We start from the raw sequence: 19,848 nt of genomic DNA, 5'->3' as shown, positions 1-19,848 counted from the left end.
GTCAAGCCATATAAAACTCCCAGCCTTTTCCGTCTTCCGCTCGGTCTTTTCTTAGCCCCTTCTCCGGGCGGGGGAAAACGTCTCTCAGGAGCACAGACTTCCAAAATAAAGCTCGTCTGCCTGTTTCCATGGCTAATTGGCTGTTTATTTCCTCGGCGGGGTCTAAGAAAACCTTACACTTTCCTGGGTACAATGAAGTCTGAAGAAATGTGCACACTTTCCACATTCTCTGGAATGGAGCAGGAGAGGATGGGATCAGCTGCTTCCGGGCCTCTCACAGGTCCACCGGAGGTGTTCTGTGGGGATGAATGCAGAGGAAGGACAGGCAGATACAGACTGCTGCTTGCTGAAAGTGTGCTGTTCCCTGATTCAAATAGCAAATGGAAAGTTACAGGGAAACAAACGTAGTGAGACAATTTTTCCTTCTCTTATTAATTAAAATGTCTCATTTACCAGATACATTTTATCTCCTCTCCTGTTCCCAATAGTTCCGAAGCACAATGCAACCTATCTCAGACTCAGGGACACCAATCATGTCATTACCCAACTCTGATTTATCTTTTTAACTCTTGTGTTTTTGAAAACAAAATACTTAGAGGACTTTTTTTTAAAAGAATTAAAATGAGCTCTGGCCAGTGTGGCTCAGTTGGTCGGAGCATTGTCCCATAGACCAAAAAGGTTATGGGTTCGATGTTACATCAGGACATGTACCCAGGTTACAGGTTTGATCCTTGGTTGGGACGAGTATGAGAAGGCAACCAAGTCAGTGCTTCTCTCTCACATCAATGTCTCTCTCTTTCTTTCTCTCTCTTCCCCTCCCTTCCATCCTTGCCTTCCTTTTTCATTGCTTCTCTAAAAGCAATGAAAAACTGTCCTCAGGTGAGAATTTAAAAAATTAAAAATAATTAAAATGAGTTATGCTTATTATATTAAAAACTCAAGCCATAATGAAAGATCAAAGAAAAAAGCCACAAATTGCATCAACCTTCATACCTGTAAGTATTTGGTGAACATTATTTCAGACATTTTTCTGTACATGTATAGTGATAAGAAGACAGTCTAGAGGGAGGAATGAATAAAAATACACAAATTATTAAGAGACTACAGCATGAACTGCTGTATTTGCCATCTCTAGAACAGCGTCTGGCTCATGGTAGGTGCTCCATACATTGTTGGCAAAATTAGATTTGTTGACTCATTGCATTAAGACAGACCACACCCCATGGGGGACCTCACCAAACAGGAAGAGAAAAGTTATTGTAGGGTTTGGGGTAAGGGTGGAATTTTGGTGAATATTAAATAAGGCAAAGTATTGGTAGGCTCAAAGCAAAGTAGGGCTGTGTGTGAAAAGGTAAGGACTGGGTGTTCACTGCAAAGCAGACCTAGGATGCTGCTTCCGTGGACACTACAAAGTAAAGAGCTATGTGGACTGCTGTGTCCAGAAACCCCACCTGCAGCTTTGTTCCTGAGTGTAAACTGAGGCCGTGCAAGGAGTCAGGAAATAGAGAGGCAAACTGGAGGGATGTTTAAAAGGCAAAATCAACAGCACTTGCTGCCATTGGGCATGGAATGAAGGAAAACAGTGAGATGAAATTTCACTCCTCGCTTTATGGCTCCTGTGAGGCTAGAAGACCTTGACCGTAGCTGATGTGAAATACTCATATATGTAAACAGCAGTTGGATTAGGGAAGCAGGAGAGGAAAGGGGCAGGATGATCATCTCAGTTTTTGACTTGCTGGATTTCTGGTTGCTGAGGGAACTCTACAGTACAGATTCAGAGTAAGGAGGAGGAGGTATGTGTGGAGACACTAGAGGCAGGGGTCAGAAATATAGGTATAGATGTAGATAGATGCCCAGGAGTCATTCACATTGTTTGTGTGTGGGGGGGGGGGGGGGGGTGGCCTGCAAAGTGAGAAGAGTGCTGGGTCAAGAAGAGAACCTCAGGAAGATTTCCCTACAGTTTCAAGGCCAGCAGGCTGGGCCCAAAGTAGGACCAGAAATGGACAGAACTGCCAGGACAGAGAAGCTGGGGAGAGTTCCAAGGAAAAGTGAGTGGTCAGCTATATCAAGTACAGTAAACAGACTCAAGAAGGAAAGAACTAAAGTTGGTTTTCACAGCTGCAGGTGGATGGCGACCTTGGCCAGGATACCTACAGAGAAGTGAGTGTAGCAGAAGACTGACTTCCATATGTCCCACCATTAATAATAAGTGAGGGTGGAAACAGCTCACTTATAATAAGTGAGGGGAGGAGACAGGGCAATGACTGCTGTGGGAATTGGAGTCAAAGGATGATTTTTAGCAAGATGTCCCAGTGATTCACTTTTCCAACCAGTTAGAGTCAGGACCTGATGAAATTCATTAAAAATATTTTTAAATGTATAAACATTTCATATTCTCTTTCAGTACTCGCTTGAACAGTCCATTTCAATAACTCCTTCCTGCCCCTTCTGTAGCAACATACAAACACACAGGGCTATAGACACTTGATTCTATTATATTGACCATGCAGACCCCTTTTAGGAAGAATTCCTACTGAGACTGTATCCCGGAGGTGTGGCTCTGGTACCACACCCAAGGTAGTGAGAAGGATTGGATGAATCTTCAGCTCTGAAGGAAGGACTCAGTGGCCCATGTATTGAGTTGGATGGTATAAAAGAAATCCTTCCAGGATAAACATTTAGGAAAGAATGAAGTTTTTAAAAGGTAGAACCAGTAACAAATTTTATTTTATTTCCTGCATAGGCAGCAACATTGAACTATGAAGACAGACAAACAGCTCAGGCCAGCAACATCAGGGGAAGCTGATGGGTCACGTGCGCTCCCATCTCCATCAGGTCACGGCCCCACTTTCGGATTTCAACCTTTGTGGAAAGTGCAGGCTTCCAGGAGTTCTGTAGGGGCAGAGAAGAAAGGTAGGACAGTCAATATCTACCTGTGTTTATTGTCTGTTGGGTGAATGAATAGCTAGTTTTGAATACAAAAGCATTCAGACCATAGCTGTGCTCCTCTGACAGCTGGACCAGTCCTTCTCCTCCCAGTGGCCTTCTCCACTGACGGGCATGGCACTGTGCCTATCCCAGGTGGTGCCCCATGCCAAGGATGGTAACATGATTGCCCTGCTCTATATCATCCCCCACCTTGTATCTTGTAGGCAGAGCTCCACACATGATCCCATGTGACTGGAAGGAACCTGAAAAGACTGTGATCTCTGACCTCTTTAGGCAGGTGAGGAACTACCACAACAAGAGGCACTAGGCACTTGGTACCTGCCAGTTTCTGGTTACTAGGGGCTGAAGGTGGAAAAGAGAACAGCAGAGCTGAACTTCCTCCCCCCTGAGAGGGTATAGGGTTTATAGGTTAATAAATATAGTCTCAGTGCTCTCAGCAGTGGCCACGGGCAAGCATGTTCCTTACATCAGAAGTATGTGGGACAGCTGTTAAAATGCAAAAACCCTGACTTTGGCACAGACTTGCTGAATCAGTATCCCCATGGCCTGGAATCAGTATTTTAAGGACCATGGCTCACTGATGTGCACACAAAAGTTGACATACATTCACCCTATAACCATGTTGTTTACCCACATCTTCCAAATGACTTCAAGTGATTAAATTAGGTCTGACATAGAGTGCAAAAGTGTGTTTTATTGTATTTTGATTCTGAGAAAACTGGTGTTCCAGATGAATAGTACGCATGATTTTATAGTTACCAGAACTTACTATTGTTCCAGCTCGCAAGAGTAGTGCTATGTTACAGATCTTTCTGCAGTGCTGGAAATGCTACCTTTGCCCACCTATATGGAGTCACACGTAATTGAACATTTGAATTGTGGCTAGTGTGACTAAGGAAGTAAATTTTTCTTTTTTTTCATTTTAATTAATTTAAATTTAAATATCCATTGTAGCTAGGGGCTACCTATGTATTGGACAATGAAACTCTGAATTTAAAAAGGATTTTAGTGCATAGCAATGGGCATGGGCACATAAACCTCTTACTTTGGAATTCTGCATATCCAGGCAGTTCACTAATTCAGTGCTCACGGCCTCCCTGCCATCTGCCCATACAAGTAGACTTCCATATGTTCTGGGATTATATGTTTCCGTCATTAATTCATCTTGTCCATTAGTCACCTCCTGGGGACCATAGCCCACTTCTCATTTTGTACCCACCACCCAGAGCCCTGCCTGTATTTGCTTTGTAGCTTCCCCCACACTGTTCCTCTTACTCACTCGAAGTTGAGCATTGTTTCAGGTTAGCCACAGCAGTGACATACTCTGCTCCTAAATATGACTCGTACGTGGTTCTGTCCTGAAGTTCGGCCAAACATTTTGTATCATCCCTGAACAGAAGGTCCTTGGTTTCAGATCGGAACATACAAAAATTGTTCAAGCAGGCAGTTCCATTTTTTCCAAAGATGGCCTGTCAAATGAATAGAAAGTGCATGAAGACCTGTGGTAGCAAGCAGCTAGGAACACCTGGATGAGATGGAGGAGGCTGAAAGCTGGGAAACGGCTTTGGAAAGAAAGGGAGGTTACAGAGGATGCCTCAAGGTCTTTCCCCTCCCTCACCTGGTGTTCACCCTTTTTTGGCCCTGGCTCCATGCTTTCATGAAGACCTACCTGCTCTGTGAAGTCCCTCCCACCCAGCCACTCACTCCTGCTTTCTCTGATCTCTCTACTTTCTTGGCCAGGGCCTTGAGGGCTGCTTCCAGGAAATGAAAGGACAGAAACTTGTTCCCTTCCAAGTCTTATTATCAGAGAAGATATTAAACGTGAGCCACTCAATAAGGGGTGGTACAGGTGGTTGTTGCAAGTTCATGTTTAGTCAAACATGAACATCTTTGATCCTGTCTTGGGCAAGAGGCTTGATCACTCCAGGCTTCCTAAGGTTATAAGTGAAATGATGATTACAAAAAGTTTAGCATTCCACCTAGCACCTAGGAAGTCTTCATTAAATCTGAATTATTATCATTTACCTTAAAAGGGCTCACAGAGATATGCTATCTTAATTTTTAAAAAAGAAAACTAATGGTGACTCAATAGGCAGGAAGCTGTCGTTGAGGGGAAGGTGGTGATGTGAGTTGAGGAGCCTTTTAGATTAGAATACTTAGACAGCCCGTCTCCCCACCAAGCCTGGCTCTGTGAGGGGAGGGGTCTTGGGTTGTCTGGATATTGAAGTGATTCTCAGTCTGTCTAAGCAAGGGAAACACAGGTTTCCATTTCATGACCTGTGTGAAGGAGGTCTGGGAAATAAAATCAGTCTCCTTCATTAAAAAAAAAAAACATAGATATGCAGAAAATGAAGGTACCACAGAGCAAGGTTAAGGGCAAGCAAGAAGGCAGACCTGAGGACATGCAGATCAGATGGGTGATTATCTCCAGTAACCAGGACAGCCAGGTCTTGGAGATCCAGTTCCATAATCCATACCCTCCCAATTCGAGTTTCAAGAAAGAGAATGCTGGAATGTGGGCTGCATTTAGCTGTGAGTTCCTGCACCCAGAAAGAGAGGGTGGGAGGCCCTGGCTGGTTCATACCTGCTGGTTAAGTAACAGCTGGCGAACGCAAGCTGCCTTATCTTCCCTCGAGACGACACCATGATTTGGGGATCGGGCTAGGTGGCAGTTCTCAGCCTCGGTCACATCCTTCCTGGTGCCATCAGTGCACAGCAGCTTGAAGTCACTCTGCTTTAGATTCTTAGCCCAGGCTTCGGGATTATTTCCTGGAGATAGAGAAGGCATGTCAGCCACAGCTGACAGCTTTGGTCAAGACACCCTCTCCAGGGGGATATGACAGACCCATCAGTTTGTGGAGGGCCTGGATCCAGTGGCCAGCAGAAGTACACAGACTGAGGTTACAGTGATGTGGAGAGGAAGGGACTAGAGTTAGCTGGAATTCCTAGTGACCACCTGTAGTAGACCATCCTGTGTGGCGTGGGCCCAGCCCCTAGTGGCAGACATTTACTGCAAAATAACTTCCTAAAAGCCATGCTAAACCTTCCAAGGATCAGTGTAACCAGTTCAACTACTTTTGCCTTTTCCTTTGCAAATATCCCTCTTCTGTGATGTGATACCAGCATTGGCTCCTTTGTTTTCTGTATAAGGTAACCACCTAAAGCGAGCCTATGCATAGTTAATGAGGACCTTCCTGTAACCCCTGTAAGACTGTAAAAGCTCATTGGAGAAAGGGCTGAGGCTTTTGCTCCCCTTGAGGGAGAAGCCTCTTGCCCTTTTCTTGCACATGATTCGGTAGTCTGGTGGTCCGTGTGAATTTCTTTTGTTTCAGCTACAATGCCGTGGACCCCACGAGCAGGGGTCTGCGACAACCACCCTTTCCAGCCTACCTCACCCAGCCAGGGAAGAGTGGACTATATACTGTGGATGCTGTTAAAAAGTTCTTTATTTCTACTAAATTCTAAAGCATCTGGACCTCTTTCTTACTCAAGCATAGAAAGATCACAACCCTCAACTAGTTGACAGTCACTGTGCTCTATCTTGTTGTACCAACAAGCAAAAGAACTTTGCCAGAAGCCCTTTCAGAAACTGCAGCAGTGTTTTAAGTCTGACTCACTCATACTGGCTCTACGTGAAAACACACACAGTCCTCTGTACACACAGGTACATATCCTGTCCTCAGTCCTTTGCTTCGTCTTCTCCGGATCCTCTCTAGAAAAGAAAACTCACCCATTCTTGGGATTTTGGCTTTTTCTTCCAGAGGCAGACCTCAAATATGTTTTCCCAGTTTATACTTCTCTCCAAAAATGCAGTGTTGCAATATTTTTCCTAATTTAGTTTCCAATTAGTTTTCTTCATTTAACTTAACAACTAATACATGAATTCACCAGTATAAAACTTTATATTACTTATATAGAAAGTTAAAATACCTGTTACCTATACTCCACAAATGTACACTTTCAATTTTAATAGAAAACTCCAAATTTCCTGCCTCTCCCCACCTAGTAACTGCACACATCTTCGCTCACCTTCTAATGTTTCTCCTTTCCTTTCTTACAGTCCCTCCAACTCAACACCTTCCATATAAAATTCATCATCGTTCTCTCCAAACCCATCTATTCTACATGTAATTTAAGCATTTATATAATACTATGTTCTCAGCTCTCTGCAAGACACAGTCTCAACAGAGAGGGGAAAAACACACATGCCAAAGGCAAAACTTCAGGGCACAAATAATAACATTTTCTATCTTGTGGAACACACTCTAAATGCTGTGTGAGCTCAGAACCAGCACAGTGAGTACATTAATTAGGGGAAGCTAGCTGAAGGAGGCAAGGTTTTACGTGTGTCTTGCAACATGTGTAGGATTGAGAAGAGGAGAAAGGAATGCTTCTCAGGGGGATGAGGGAGGGCACTGGTAAGACTCAGAGTCAGGTACAAATCTGGTGCTTCCAAAGGGTGAAATGAGAATGGCTCCACTGGAGCAGAGTCCTGGGCAGTGGAGCTGAACTGGTGAGGCACGCCCAGACACTACAGGCCTTGAGTGTGTCACTTGGCAAGAGGAAAAGTGGGTCTATGAGGATTTATGAATGGAAGTCAATGTTAATGTATGAGCCAGAGCCTGGAACAGGACAGTTAAGAATAATGAGACAGGAGGAGCTTCATTCTGGGTTAGGAGGGTAGCAGTGGGCATCTAGAAGTACATGTTAAAACATATGCTTTCCAGTAATAGTAATCCTTGACTTTGTACAAAAGTAATTTGTAAAATGCTATATAGTTTAAGGAAGAAAATTCTGAAGCACTTGTAATCCCATAGCAGCCACTTTCAAGATTGGTGCATTTCTTCTAGTCTTTTTTCGACACACACACACATAATATGCAGATGTATCTAAATAATTAGATCATACATACAGTCCACATGCTTTTATATCCTGATTCTTCTATATCACAACATACTAAAGAATTAATAAAGACACATTTTGAAGAAACAAAAACCATACTGACTGAGGAATTGATCTAGGCTTGACTGACAGGGCATGTAGTAAAGTCTGTAGTAGGGACAGAGGACGTGGGGAGAGGACTGGATTTTGAGAGAATGAATACAAGGAACTTGGATTTGTACAGACTGAGGTTGCTGAGCCAGTATACTTTGCACATAAAAATTACCACATGGCAAATAGAGATCCTGGGATGCTTTTAGATGGGAGGTTAGGCCTCCTCTCTAAGTTCCCCTCAGTAGGTCTGGCTTTTAGGGTCACTGCAAACAGTGGGGAGTTGGAGCCTAGAGAGGGAAGTCCTACTCAGAAGAATACAAAAAGAAATCAAGAAGTGACAAAGAACTAGTCTTAGGGTAACACCCAACAGCAGGAAAAAGGACCTCCCTTAAAGAAAAAAGCAAAAATAATAGGAGAGAAGAAAGAAAAATTAGCCAAAAGAATATTCCTTCAAGTAAGAACTTAGCAACTCCTATGTGCCACATACTATAGTTGATGTTGAGATATAAAAGGAGGAAGAAAGAGCTCAAAGATTTCCTGTGGCCACAGTTTATTACAGAATGTGATAAATTCAATAATACTAGCAATATGGATAAGGGAGTCTGTTGTCGATATGTATGTGCCATCAGGGAAGGCTTCTTGGATGAGTTGGTGCCACACTAGTTCATTCTAGATGAGTTGCAGGCAAGATTTGAGGTTGTGTGAAGGGGCATGAGGAAAGGAAGGAGGTAACAGCTGTGTAAACTGTAGTGCATTTGATAATACAGAACAGGCAGATGAAGTACTCATCATTCTTACCAACTTTTAAAAAATCCTGTTCTGTTTTTTAACGTCAATATTCACCCACTAGTTTTAGTATCCAATAATGATTCTTGACTGAATAAATTATTACTGTATTGAGTGCCAAATGATTGTTTTTTTAACTCTATAATTATTTCTACATTTATTAGTTAGCATTGTACAATAAGGAAGATCTATCTTTTTACCTTCATTTGTTTAATCAGGATGGACTCATGTATTCTTCTTTTATCCAGTGGGTTATTATCTTTTATATTATTATTATTTCTTTTAATGTTCAGAATATCCCAGATTTGGCCAGTGGGACGTCCTTAAAAATGTTTCCTGTGTGCTTCCATATGTCCATGACTCTGAGCACTTCACTCTGATGTAACAAGCTCACCTTGTATTTTCCCTGCCCAGCTCTAGAATCAGCTATGGTTGTAAGGGGCCCTGGTTCCTTTTATTGGAGGCAGTTCTAGATCCAAGATCTTGGTGCTCATTGCTACTGATGTGCCACTATCTCTAGGTTTTTTCAGTGGACATAAAATATATTGGAATATATATTGGACCTGGAAATATGGAAAGAATTATAAAGTGCCTTTTAGCAGTGATTCAGAAAATCTGAATATGAACTGTGGATATGATGAGTATTGAATCCATGTTAATATAAATATCCTGATCTGGATCACTGTAATGCAGGCATATAAGAGAATATCCTTGTTCTTAAGAAATGTGCCTTGCAGTATTTAGGGGACAGGAACATAATGCCTGCACCCATGGTAGGGTTCCTGGGAGAGAATTTAGGTCCAGTAGGACCTCACAGTCCTTACCATTCTGCTTGCCCACATGAAAACTTCTCTCTTCACTGAATAAAAAATGTTGGGAATCAGAGCTATGGAGCCTGACAGAGTCCATAACACCTCCACCCAGCATCCTGAGCACAAAGGAACCCAGCAACCCCAATTTTTAGGGGCAGAGGAGCATGTGCACGTACCCTCAGTGTTCTGTTTGACAGTCTGGTCTTTCACAAAGGCCACATCTCCACTCTCAACCAGACACCTACAGAGAGCCAGGTAGAAAGGAAGGAAGAAGTCAGCAAGATACATCTGTCATTCAGGAGGGCCACTTTACAGATCTAGGGCTGGCCATCTGATATCAGCAATTGTGACTCCCCTTCTATCATTAACCTATTATTACCAATAATAGATTTATCACTAATCTTACATATATTACTAATGTAAATAGTAAAGTAAAAGAAAACGAAACCTCTGATTTGGTTTATAGTTATACCAGGGGTGTCAAACTCATTTTCACCTGGGGCCACATCAGCCTTGCAGTTGCTTTCAAAGGGCAAATGTAATTTTAGGACTGTATAAATGTACCTACTCCTTAACTAGGGGCAAGGAGCTCGGCTCTGCTGCTGGGTAGAAACAAGGTGCCAGGCTGGACAACACAAGGTGGAGGGCCTGCTTCGGCAGGCCTTGTGTTTGTCACCTGTGAGTTATATAATCTTGGTTCTACACACTAAATCTTAAATTCTGGAATAGTTTCTCCAACAGAGAGGACTACATCATTTTCCTAGTATTAAAACAGATATTAGAGAGTAGTTTTCCAGTGTGGGATAACCTTTCTTTTTTTTTCCTTTAATACTGAGAAGTTCAGTTACAATACTGCCATTACTGTGCAAGTTGATGGATTCATGAACTACTAAGTAACGCAGGCCTGAATGAGAAAGAGTAGTTAAAAGGTATAAGGTCATAAGGTGCACAGGTGTCTCTATGAAAATGGTAAACATTCCATGGAATAGAGATGTAGTTGGGAATGTAAAAACCATGTGCTTTACTTTCGTATATTTCCAGGTGAGTATGGTTGCAGGTTCCCCAAAGATGCATGGAAGAGCACAGGCCAGGCCCCCGACCCCTGTATTCAGCTGTGTTAGGGTCCCCACACACCGGCACTGGTAACATTTTGAACCAGATCACTCTTTGTTGTAGGGTGCTGCCGTATGCATGCAGGATGTTTAGCAGCCTCTACCAACTAGATGTCAGAAGCAACATCCCCAGCCCGCTCTAGCCCTATTTGATAATTAAAAACATCTCCAGACACTGCCAAATGTCCCCAGAGGGCCGACTGCCCTCTCTTGAGAACTTCTAGTTTGTATCATGCTGCCAGTCTTTGCTGTCTATGACAGCCAGGTCTGGAGACTCCGTGTGAAAGGGTTCTTCGTAGGGTTGCTGAATGTGGCACCCTGATACATGCAGGACCAGCAGACTAGAAACATGAAAACTCTCCTGAGTTCCTAAAAAGGAATCTTGTGAGAGCTGGGGGTGTTATTTTCATATTAGTGTTATAAGACTTACCTGAAAGCCCCCGTATAACCATAGTATCTCTCATTGCTGTTGGCTTGACACTTCCTTTCTGGATTATTTTCTGAGCCAATACAAAGAGCACAGAGACTGGAAGTTGGCTCATACCCAGGAGCACAGCCTTGACTGAAATATTTATCTGTGCAGAAGGACAAGAGGAAGTCAGCTTTTCCTAATCAAGTCAATATGAATGGCCTTCATCTGACACGTAAAAGGTGTGTATGGCCCCAAACAGGTAGAGACCGCCAAGACCTTAAAGAGACCTGAGGATCCCACACACTCATATTGCCTAGAAAGCCCTGTAGCAGGATTATAGCTATTGACCCAATAGGCATTTCCCCTTGTTCCTTCATAACAAAGCTCTAGTTTTTAAAATGTTTTTCTCCATTAATTATTTTATTGATATATAATTGACATTTAACATTATTATCAGTTTCAGGTATACAGCATAATGACTGTGAATATATTGTGAAATGATCACCACAATAAATCTAGTTAACATCTGTCACCCCACATAGTTATAAATTCTTTTTCTTTTGATGAGAAATGTAAGATCTCTTTTAGCAACTTTTAAATATGCAACACAGCATTATTAACTTTAGTCACCATGCTGCGCATCACCCCATGACTTATTTACTTTATAACTGGAAGTTTGTACCTTTTAATACACTTTACCCATGTTGTCCAAACCCCACCCCTGGCCCCTGGCAACCAGCAATGTCTTTTGTGTATCTAATAGCTCAGTTTGGTTTCTTTTTTTTTTTTAGATTCCACATATAAATGAGATTATATGGTATTCGTTTTTCTCTGTCTGACTTATTTCACTTACTATAATGCCCTTGAGGTCAATCCATATCATAGCAAATGGCAAAATTTCCTTGTTTGTTTTTTTTTATGGCTGAATAATATTCCAGTGTGTATATGTGCATGTGTGTATCCCACATTTTCCTTATCCACTCATCTATCGAAAGACACATTGTTTCCACATCTTGGCTATTGTAAATAACACTGCAGTGAACATGGGAGCACATGTGTCTTTCTGAATTAGTGTTTTTGCTTGTTTTGGATAATACCCAGTAGTGGAATTGCCGGATGCTATGGTAATTCTATTTTTAATTTGTTTAACAAGATGACACCTTCAGCTTCTTTTACTGCTGAGTGGACTGTGTGCCTAAGTTCTGGGCAGTGAGAAGTTAATCGCAGTAGTTGGGTTAGATTTCCTGAATGGCTTCTTTAAGAAATTAACAGTAGGTGGCATACACTTTAAGTTGTCCTTACTCCTTGCTCCTTGAGGCCTCCTGGATTATGGATGTGATGGCAATTATGGGTGACCTTGAAGATGGAGGCCTCATGCTCAGAACCATGAGGCAGAAAAAGGGAAGGAGCCTGGGTTTCTAATGATTATATCAGCATGGACTACTCACCTCTCCTCTTTTTTTAGTGGAGAGAAAGGTAAGCCATTATGTGCAACCAAAAAGAACCATTCTGATTCATCTCCCCAGCCCTACCATTTCTTTTAGGTATTTTCTTGAGGTCCTCTTTAACCAAATTTTAACTACCATAGATCCAGGGCCACGGAAGTGTTTTGTACCATACCACTCCCTTTCTAGTATACCTCTTTCTGCCCTGTCCTGACTACAGTGACCTCCTGGGATTCACTCACCAAATTCACAATGGTTGATCTTGTTGTAGAGTAGGCCCATGGGGATGTTCCAGCCAGCAGTTCTATCTACTGCAGTGTGACAGGACTTCTTGCCTTTTAGAGAGTTCCAGGTGAGGTCATCTGGTGCTGATGATTTCACCACAGCCACAGCAAAATACCCTACCAGAAAGATACCAAAAAAAGGATGTATTAACACCTCTAGGCCCTCCAGAGTGTCTCTCTGCAGTCAAACCCTGCCATCTCCCTATGGAAACAAAATTATTCTGAATCATTTCTATTGTCTTTGAAAGGGCCCTTCCCAATAACTGATTAAGGTGAAGTCCAAGTCACTCTGTCAAATGGAGATTAATCTGCACTGAAAAAGTCAAAATAGTAAGAATATATTATCATCAGATCAATGGCTGATATATGACCCTTCCCAAAGCCACAAAGGTACTGAAACTGTAAATCAGCAACTCATCCTCCACTGTACAATATCAGAGGAATGCATACAGAAGTGTACATGTAACTCCAACATTTTATACAATAACAATTTTAGTAAAGAGTGGTACATGAATAATAAACTGCAGGGAATATTCTGGCCAGATATTTTGTGATAAGAAAAATACAGGTTTGCACCAAAATAAATATGTGAAGTGGAAACTGTCAAAAGTCAGCTGCCATCTTTAGCAGCAGATAGTTACTGATCCTTTAACTTGGGAACAGAACATCAACCCAAGATTTCACTTTCTAATTTAACTCAATAAATTGTTTACAACACAAAACAGAGAAGTTATATTATCCATAGAATAAGAATGGGCCTTTCTGTGTTCTGCTAATGAGATTGGCTCCTTGAGTAACAGAAAAAGGCTTGGAGGGAGTTCCGGCCAATATGGAGGCACAGGTAAAAGCCCTTAGCTTCCTCTCACAACCAAAAAAGAGGATAACAGCCAATCTAAAATCAATAAACAATCAGAAGCATCAGAAAATCAAGCTGCATGGAACTCTGACAACCAAAGAATTAAAGAAAAAGTCAACCAGAACAACCAGACCAGTAAGGCAGACCCATGGGGTGCGTGACTCAGAATCACCTTGGTGAGGCAGCTGAGGGGCGGGCTGACTGCCGAGCTCTGTGGAGCTGCATGGAGGGACCGACTTAAGGGGAAAACTGAGCCTCAGAGCTGACTGTGGGCTATGGCTGGGGTTACCACGCAAAATGAAAGAACAAATGAAAGATAGCCAAAATGAAATAAAACAAAATATTCAGGGAACCAACAGTGACAAGAAGGAAACCAGGATTCAAAGCAATGATTTGGAACAAAAGGAAGAAATAAACATCCGACTGGATCAGAACAAAGAAAGAAGAATCCAAAAAAATGAAGAGAGGCTGAGGACTCTGGGACAACCTGAAACATTCCAACATCCGAATTATAGGGGTGCCAGAAGGAGAAGAGCAACAACAAGAAATTGAAAACTTATTTGAACAAATAATGAAGGAAAACTTCCTCGATCCGGCGAAGGAAATAGACTTCCAGGAAGTCCAGGAAGCCCAGAGAGTCCCAAAGAAGTAGGACCCAAAGAGCAACACACCAAGGCACATCATCATTAAGTTACTCAAGATTAAAGACAAAGAGAAAATCCTAAGAGCAGCAAGAGAAAAGGAGACAGTTACCTACAAAGGAGTTCCCATAAGGCTATCAGCTGATTTCTCAAAAGAAACCTTACAGGCAAGAAGGCACTGGAAAGAAGTATTTGAAGTCATGAAAGGCAAGGACCTACATCCAAGATTACTCTAAACAGCAAAGCTTTCATTTAGAATAGAAGGGCAGATAAAGTGCTTCCCAGATAAAGTCAAGTTAAAGGAGTTCATCATCACCAAGCTCTTATTATATTAAATGTTAAAGGGACTTAACTAAGAAAAATGAAGATCAAAAATATGAACATAAAATGACAACAAACTCATAACTATCAACAAATGAACCTAAAAGGAAAGAAAAACAATGAAAACAAAAAATAAGCAAACAGCCAGAACAGGAACAGAATCAGAGAAATGGACATCACACAGAGGGAGTTCAGTGGAGAGGGAGAAGGGAGGAATGGAGGGGAAGAAGCAGCATGATTAGTAGGCATAAAGTAGACAGGGAAAGATAAAAAATGGTGTAGGAAACAGAGGACTCAAAGAACTTATATGTACAACCCATGGACATGAACTAAGTGGGGGGGAATGCTGGAGGGTTGGGGGGACAGGGTGGAGGGAAGATAAAGGGGAGAAAATTGGGAAAACTGTAATAGCATAATCAATAAAAAAAGACTTTAAAAAAAGGCTTGGAGGTTATAATCAGAGGGAGTCACAAGACAGACTTGCACACAAGTAGCTGGGAAATAACCTGGAGAGGCCTGAGCATAGGGGTTCTGGGACCTAGTGCCCACTGTGGTGTAAGACTTCCTGACTTGCTCCCACCCCATCTCTCCAGATCCACCCCAGCCAGACCTCTGGGTGAGAGCCAGGTTGGCCTGGGTTCTGAGCCCAGCCCTGGCTGGGAGACTGGGTAATTTTATATTCCTAAACATCTGTCTGTGTGAGCCAATCTCCTCATCCCTGCCAACCACAAATATACAAGGCTCCTCACTGATGCTAACTCTCATTTGACATTGTGCAGGCCTAATGTAATGCAAGGCAGTCAGGAGCAGTGAGGAGGGTGTGGATTTTCTTACTGGATATAGGAGCCTAGACAGCTTGTAAACTCTCTCAGCTGTTGGTCCTCTTATGCATCGACAAGACCCACCATACAGGATTAAGTGGGACATCTTATGTGCATGCAGGCCATGGCAAGTGTAAAAGAGTAACCATCAGTACCAATTATTATCTTTCCATGATTCTTTTGCATTCTAAAAATTGATCTTTCACTGCCTTCTACTTTTGATTTTAATTTAAACTTGCCTTCCTCTTTCGCAAAATCAATGGAATTTATCTTAAACTCATGAGGTTACCAATCCCAACTCACCTTTTTCTGGTGTTTTCTCACAATCTGTGTCATGAGATTCTGGAGAAGAGAAAATTAAGAAGTCATTAAATATTCATTTACAGATTGAAAATCATGGCTTTCTCATGTTGTAGATTGGAATAAAAAGAGCCAGGAAAACTACATATCACTAATTCCCCCAAAACCCAGGCTCTCTTGATTGTGCAAATTCACTTTAATTCACTAGCCTATGGAATGTAGCCCAAAATTATGAATTTCAAGTTTCCTGCTCTGTCTGTTCTGGGGTCAGTCACAGTTGTCCCTACCTACTGTACTTGAATCCCTGCATCACAGTGATAGGAGAAGTATGAGTTTTGCAAGCAAGATCTGCCAGAAATCCCAAGTGAGAATCCCAACTGCCCTCTGCATTGGAGTCCCTTTTAGCTGGAACTTCACAGTGCAAAGCCTCCATTTCCGCTGGTGGAAGGTATGATAGAAGATCTACCCTTCAAGATAACTGTGGGGATTAGGGATGAGGGAACCCAGAGCCTGGGAAATAGGAGGTGCTCAGTAAGCAAGAACTTTATGGCCGATGTGGTATGAATCAGGCTATGATTTTCCCATCTCCTTTATTTCCTAGAGGAAATAAAACACTGAGGGGCACTTCTACTTACTGTAGTTCTCTGCCAGGACAGGCACCAGACCACACTTGCCCGCAATGTAGATGAACCCTCCATCCAAGCTCATGGCATCAGCTTCTCCTTTCTGCAAAGGCACAGCACAACAGAGCAGATGAAAAGAGGCTATTTACTGTCCCATCTGCCCTTCCAGGTATTTCCTTGAAGCAGCCTTCCCAGCATAGGTCACGAATGACCCAGGAGACAGCCACTGCTAGTTCTGGATCTCCAAAGGATCAGCCAGGTACACCCAGTATAGAAAATAAAATGTACTGTCATTTTCACCCAAACCATCAAGAACAGATGATCAGTTCTAGATGCCTTGCTTAGTTTCTTGAGGGGCAAAGACCCACATTCAGTCCACCTGTTCTCTAATAGGACACACTGTCCCAGAGACATTCCCACAACAACCTTCTGACACCAAGAATTCTCCTTTGTGAGACAGATGAGTGGAGCCCAGCCCCAAGGAGCCCATCACATCCATAAGCTCAAAAGTACTGACGCTCCTGTGGGGCTGGGCTCCTACAGTGAGGGCAAGGTTCTTAACTCATTTTGCCCAGTGAGTTAGCTGCCCACATATCTGAATATTCCTGGGTTTTCATCTCATTCCCAGGAATACTTCCTCAGCCTTAGGGACAGGCAGGCAGCAGTGCAGGGATGCTGCCCTATGGAGATGGGAATGACATACCATGATCTTGGCAATGCAGTCTTCAGTGGAGTCTGCAGATTCACAATTTACTTTCCCATTACTCCCTATACTCCACTCATCACATTTGGCCCTCTCATGGTGGCCTACTGCACACCATTTCACACTCCGGCATTCATTTTTTGGGACAGGTGGGCCTAGGGCATAAGAAAGAGAATGAGGGTTTAGAAAGGCACCAGAAGCTGCCTACTGGTTATAAATGCTACTAACTGCATTCATGAAAATGCTGTAATTTGCTCAAACAGATCCCATTCAAGGAATTAATCATCTTAGAAGGCAAAGGCAATTAAGTCTTGGTTGACTTCTTATCATGCTCCCAACTACTGGATACTCTATCACTCTAGGCTAGTTTATTTCCTCTTCTTTTTGAAATAACACTTAGCCACTTGAGCTGCTCTTTTTTATTTGTTCATCATTTATTTTCTGTTCCCTGTAGAAGAACATAAGCTCAGCCACGCAAGGGCCATCCCTGTCTTTTTCTCCATAGCACCCTCATTTTTGAGGACAGTGCCTGGCCCGTAGTTGGTGCAATAAATGTCCACTGAATAAATGGACATCTACCTAGTGGACATCTTTCAGACTCAGCTCAAAAGTCACTTCCTCAGGGAAGCCTTACCTTAACTCCAGGACATGTTTTTGTTTCCATGATTTCATAGGACCATGATATTTTGTTCTGCTTTTTTTTAGCTTATTCTGAGTAAATCTCTCCTTTTTAATTGATCATTCAATAGAATGACTATTCATTGAACATTTATCTTCTCCACTAGTGAAAAAGTTCCGTGATAGCAGAATCTAATCTATGTTTGTCTCACCATTATATACACAGCATCTAGCACAATTTATTGCCAGATAATAAATGTCTATTGAATAAGTAAATGATCAAACAAACTTCCAGTGACCCAAGGAAATTTAAGAACAGGATGGACCTGTCTAGAGCTACAGCCTCCCTAGGCCACATGTTGACCATGCTTGGCTGCAGCTATGCAATTAATTTCATTCTCTTTGACTTTGTGCCAGGCTAATTGACTTCATAGAGTAGTTGGAGCAGCCCCAATTTATGCAATAGAAATAATATCATTTTAAGAATGAATTTCCTTTAATGCCCTTTGGTGATGTCCAGGCCCATCTCACGATGATGAATGCCATTTAGCATCTGTCCGATAGCTAGGGCAGATAACATGACAGCAGGTTTTCAAGCTCCCGCCCTCACCATGTTTCCAAACTCCTAAGGTCACATGATCCTTCCCAAGTACTCACATGACCCTTCCCTCAGGTTCTCAAGAGCAGTGACATATTCATATCCTAGGTACATCTTGGAGTCCATCTTAGGGGGGATCTTTAAAAACCCTTGGGCACTGTCCTTAAATAGCAGGTCTTTCCCATGAGAGGAGTTGAAGAGCTGGAATTGTATAGATTTACCTCTGCCAAAATGTTCCTATGTATAGTAAAAAAAATATAAAAAACAGTGAGTGGCTACAGTGACAAAGTAGGTTGTAAAGAAAGACTAAAATCCCAGAAAACTAAATTAAACTGATATTTTCAAGATACCAGTAAAGAAGGCAGTCAGGCCTGCTCTGTGCTGCTTGTTACCTTTCCTCCCAGCCCTATCTCCCTGGATATGTTCCTGTGCTTGTCTCCCTGGCTGCGTTGATGGCTCAGTGACTACAAAAAAAGAATTTGTCAGAGGCTGACACTGTGTGGTTGCCACTTAAACTCTTGGTGGATGGATGGGAGGGCTAGGTGATAGATAGTTGGCTCCTTTCTGGCATTCCGCTGCTCTAGGGATACAAAGCTGGTTGTGCCTGTGGCTCTCTTGCAGTCAGGTGGAGGAACAATAGGAAAGAGATCATTTCCTTCTGGGGAGGTCATGGAAGGCCTTCAAGGGAAAGAGTGTTTGCCCTTGTCCTATAAGGCCTGATTTTGATGGAAAGAAATGAAATGGAGCAATAAGGAACATCTTTACATCACTGATCCAAAATGTCAGCGTCTGGTAGATGATAAAGCAGAACTGGGCTCTCTGCCACTCAGAAGAATTCCTGTTGGGCACTTTTGGATAAGTGGAAGATGTGTGGCATAATTCCCACTATGTCCTGTAAACAGAAGATTCTACAGTGGCAATAAAGGAACAAAGGAAAATGCCCCCAATCCAAGCAAAGGACCATTAAAGTAGGAAGGAGGGCAGTGGATTTGGTACCTGGGCCTTATTGAGAAGCTCCCAGATTGAGTCCTCCTTGCCATCTACACTTCGGGCCACAACAGCATGGGAAGGGACTCTGGCCAGGTGGCATTCCTTATATTTGTCAACTGGCTTCCGGGTGTTGTCTCTGCAGAGCAGCTCATACTTGTCCCTCTCAGCCTGGTTTGTAAGAGTGTCTGGAGAAGGAAAGCCCAGAAGAACCTACTGCAGGCAAAGCCATGAGCTATGGTCCTCCTCCCCCTCCCTTGCAATCCCATGGCATCATAAAATATACGAGCTGAAAAGCCTAGAGCAAACACCGAGGGCCAGAGAATATAAGGAACCTGACTTGCTCAAGATCCCACAGCCAGTTACAGGCAAGGAAGCTTCTGATACCCAGTGCAGAGGTGACTGCCTCATATCTCATAATTGGTCTCATCTCAGCAGGCCAACTACAGGCCAGAGTTGACCAGACCTGCCCCCAATCCTTTACTATGGCAACACTTAAGAGGTCCCTGTACATCCAGGAGATTGAATGATGGAAAGAGGCCCAGGAGTCAAGGCAGGGACCCTCCAGCCGCATACCTCTGCACA

General features: G+C 42.7%; 1 protein-coding gene across 1 annotated transcript in view; it reads right to left on the bottom strand.

Moving 5' to 3' along the window:
* The window catches only part of LOC114501492 (serotransferrin-like), a 47,481-nt gene that overhangs the window by 16,503 nt on the left and 11,130 nt on the right, over positions 1-19,848 (bottom strand). Inside the window, 11 exon segments of the mRNA XM_036030671.1 lie at positions 721-730; positions 4,225-4,418; positions 5,534-5,718; positions 9,719-9,783; positions 11,085-11,229; positions 12,754-12,912; positions 15,738-15,776; positions 16,370-16,460; positions 17,061-17,215; positions 18,336-18,513; positions 19,273-19,451. Of these exon segments, the coding sequence (XP_035886564.1) occupies positions 721-730; positions 4,225-4,418; positions 5,534-5,718; positions 9,719-9,783; positions 11,085-11,229; positions 12,754-12,912; positions 15,738-15,776; positions 16,370-16,460; positions 17,061-17,215; positions 18,336-18,513; positions 19,273-19,451 (1,400 nt within the window).

This window comes from Phyllostomus discolor, chromosome 7 (assembly GCF_004126475.2).
Source record: "Phyllostomus discolor isolate MPI-MPIP mPhyDis1 chromosome 7, mPhyDis1.pri.v3, whole genome shotgun sequence".
Taxonomy (NCBI): Eukaryota; Metazoa; Chordata; class Mammalia; order Chiroptera; family Phyllostomidae; genus Phyllostomus; species Phyllostomus discolor.
Note: the sequence above shows the minus strand (reverse complement) of the source record. Positions and strands in the feature narration are given on the sequence as shown.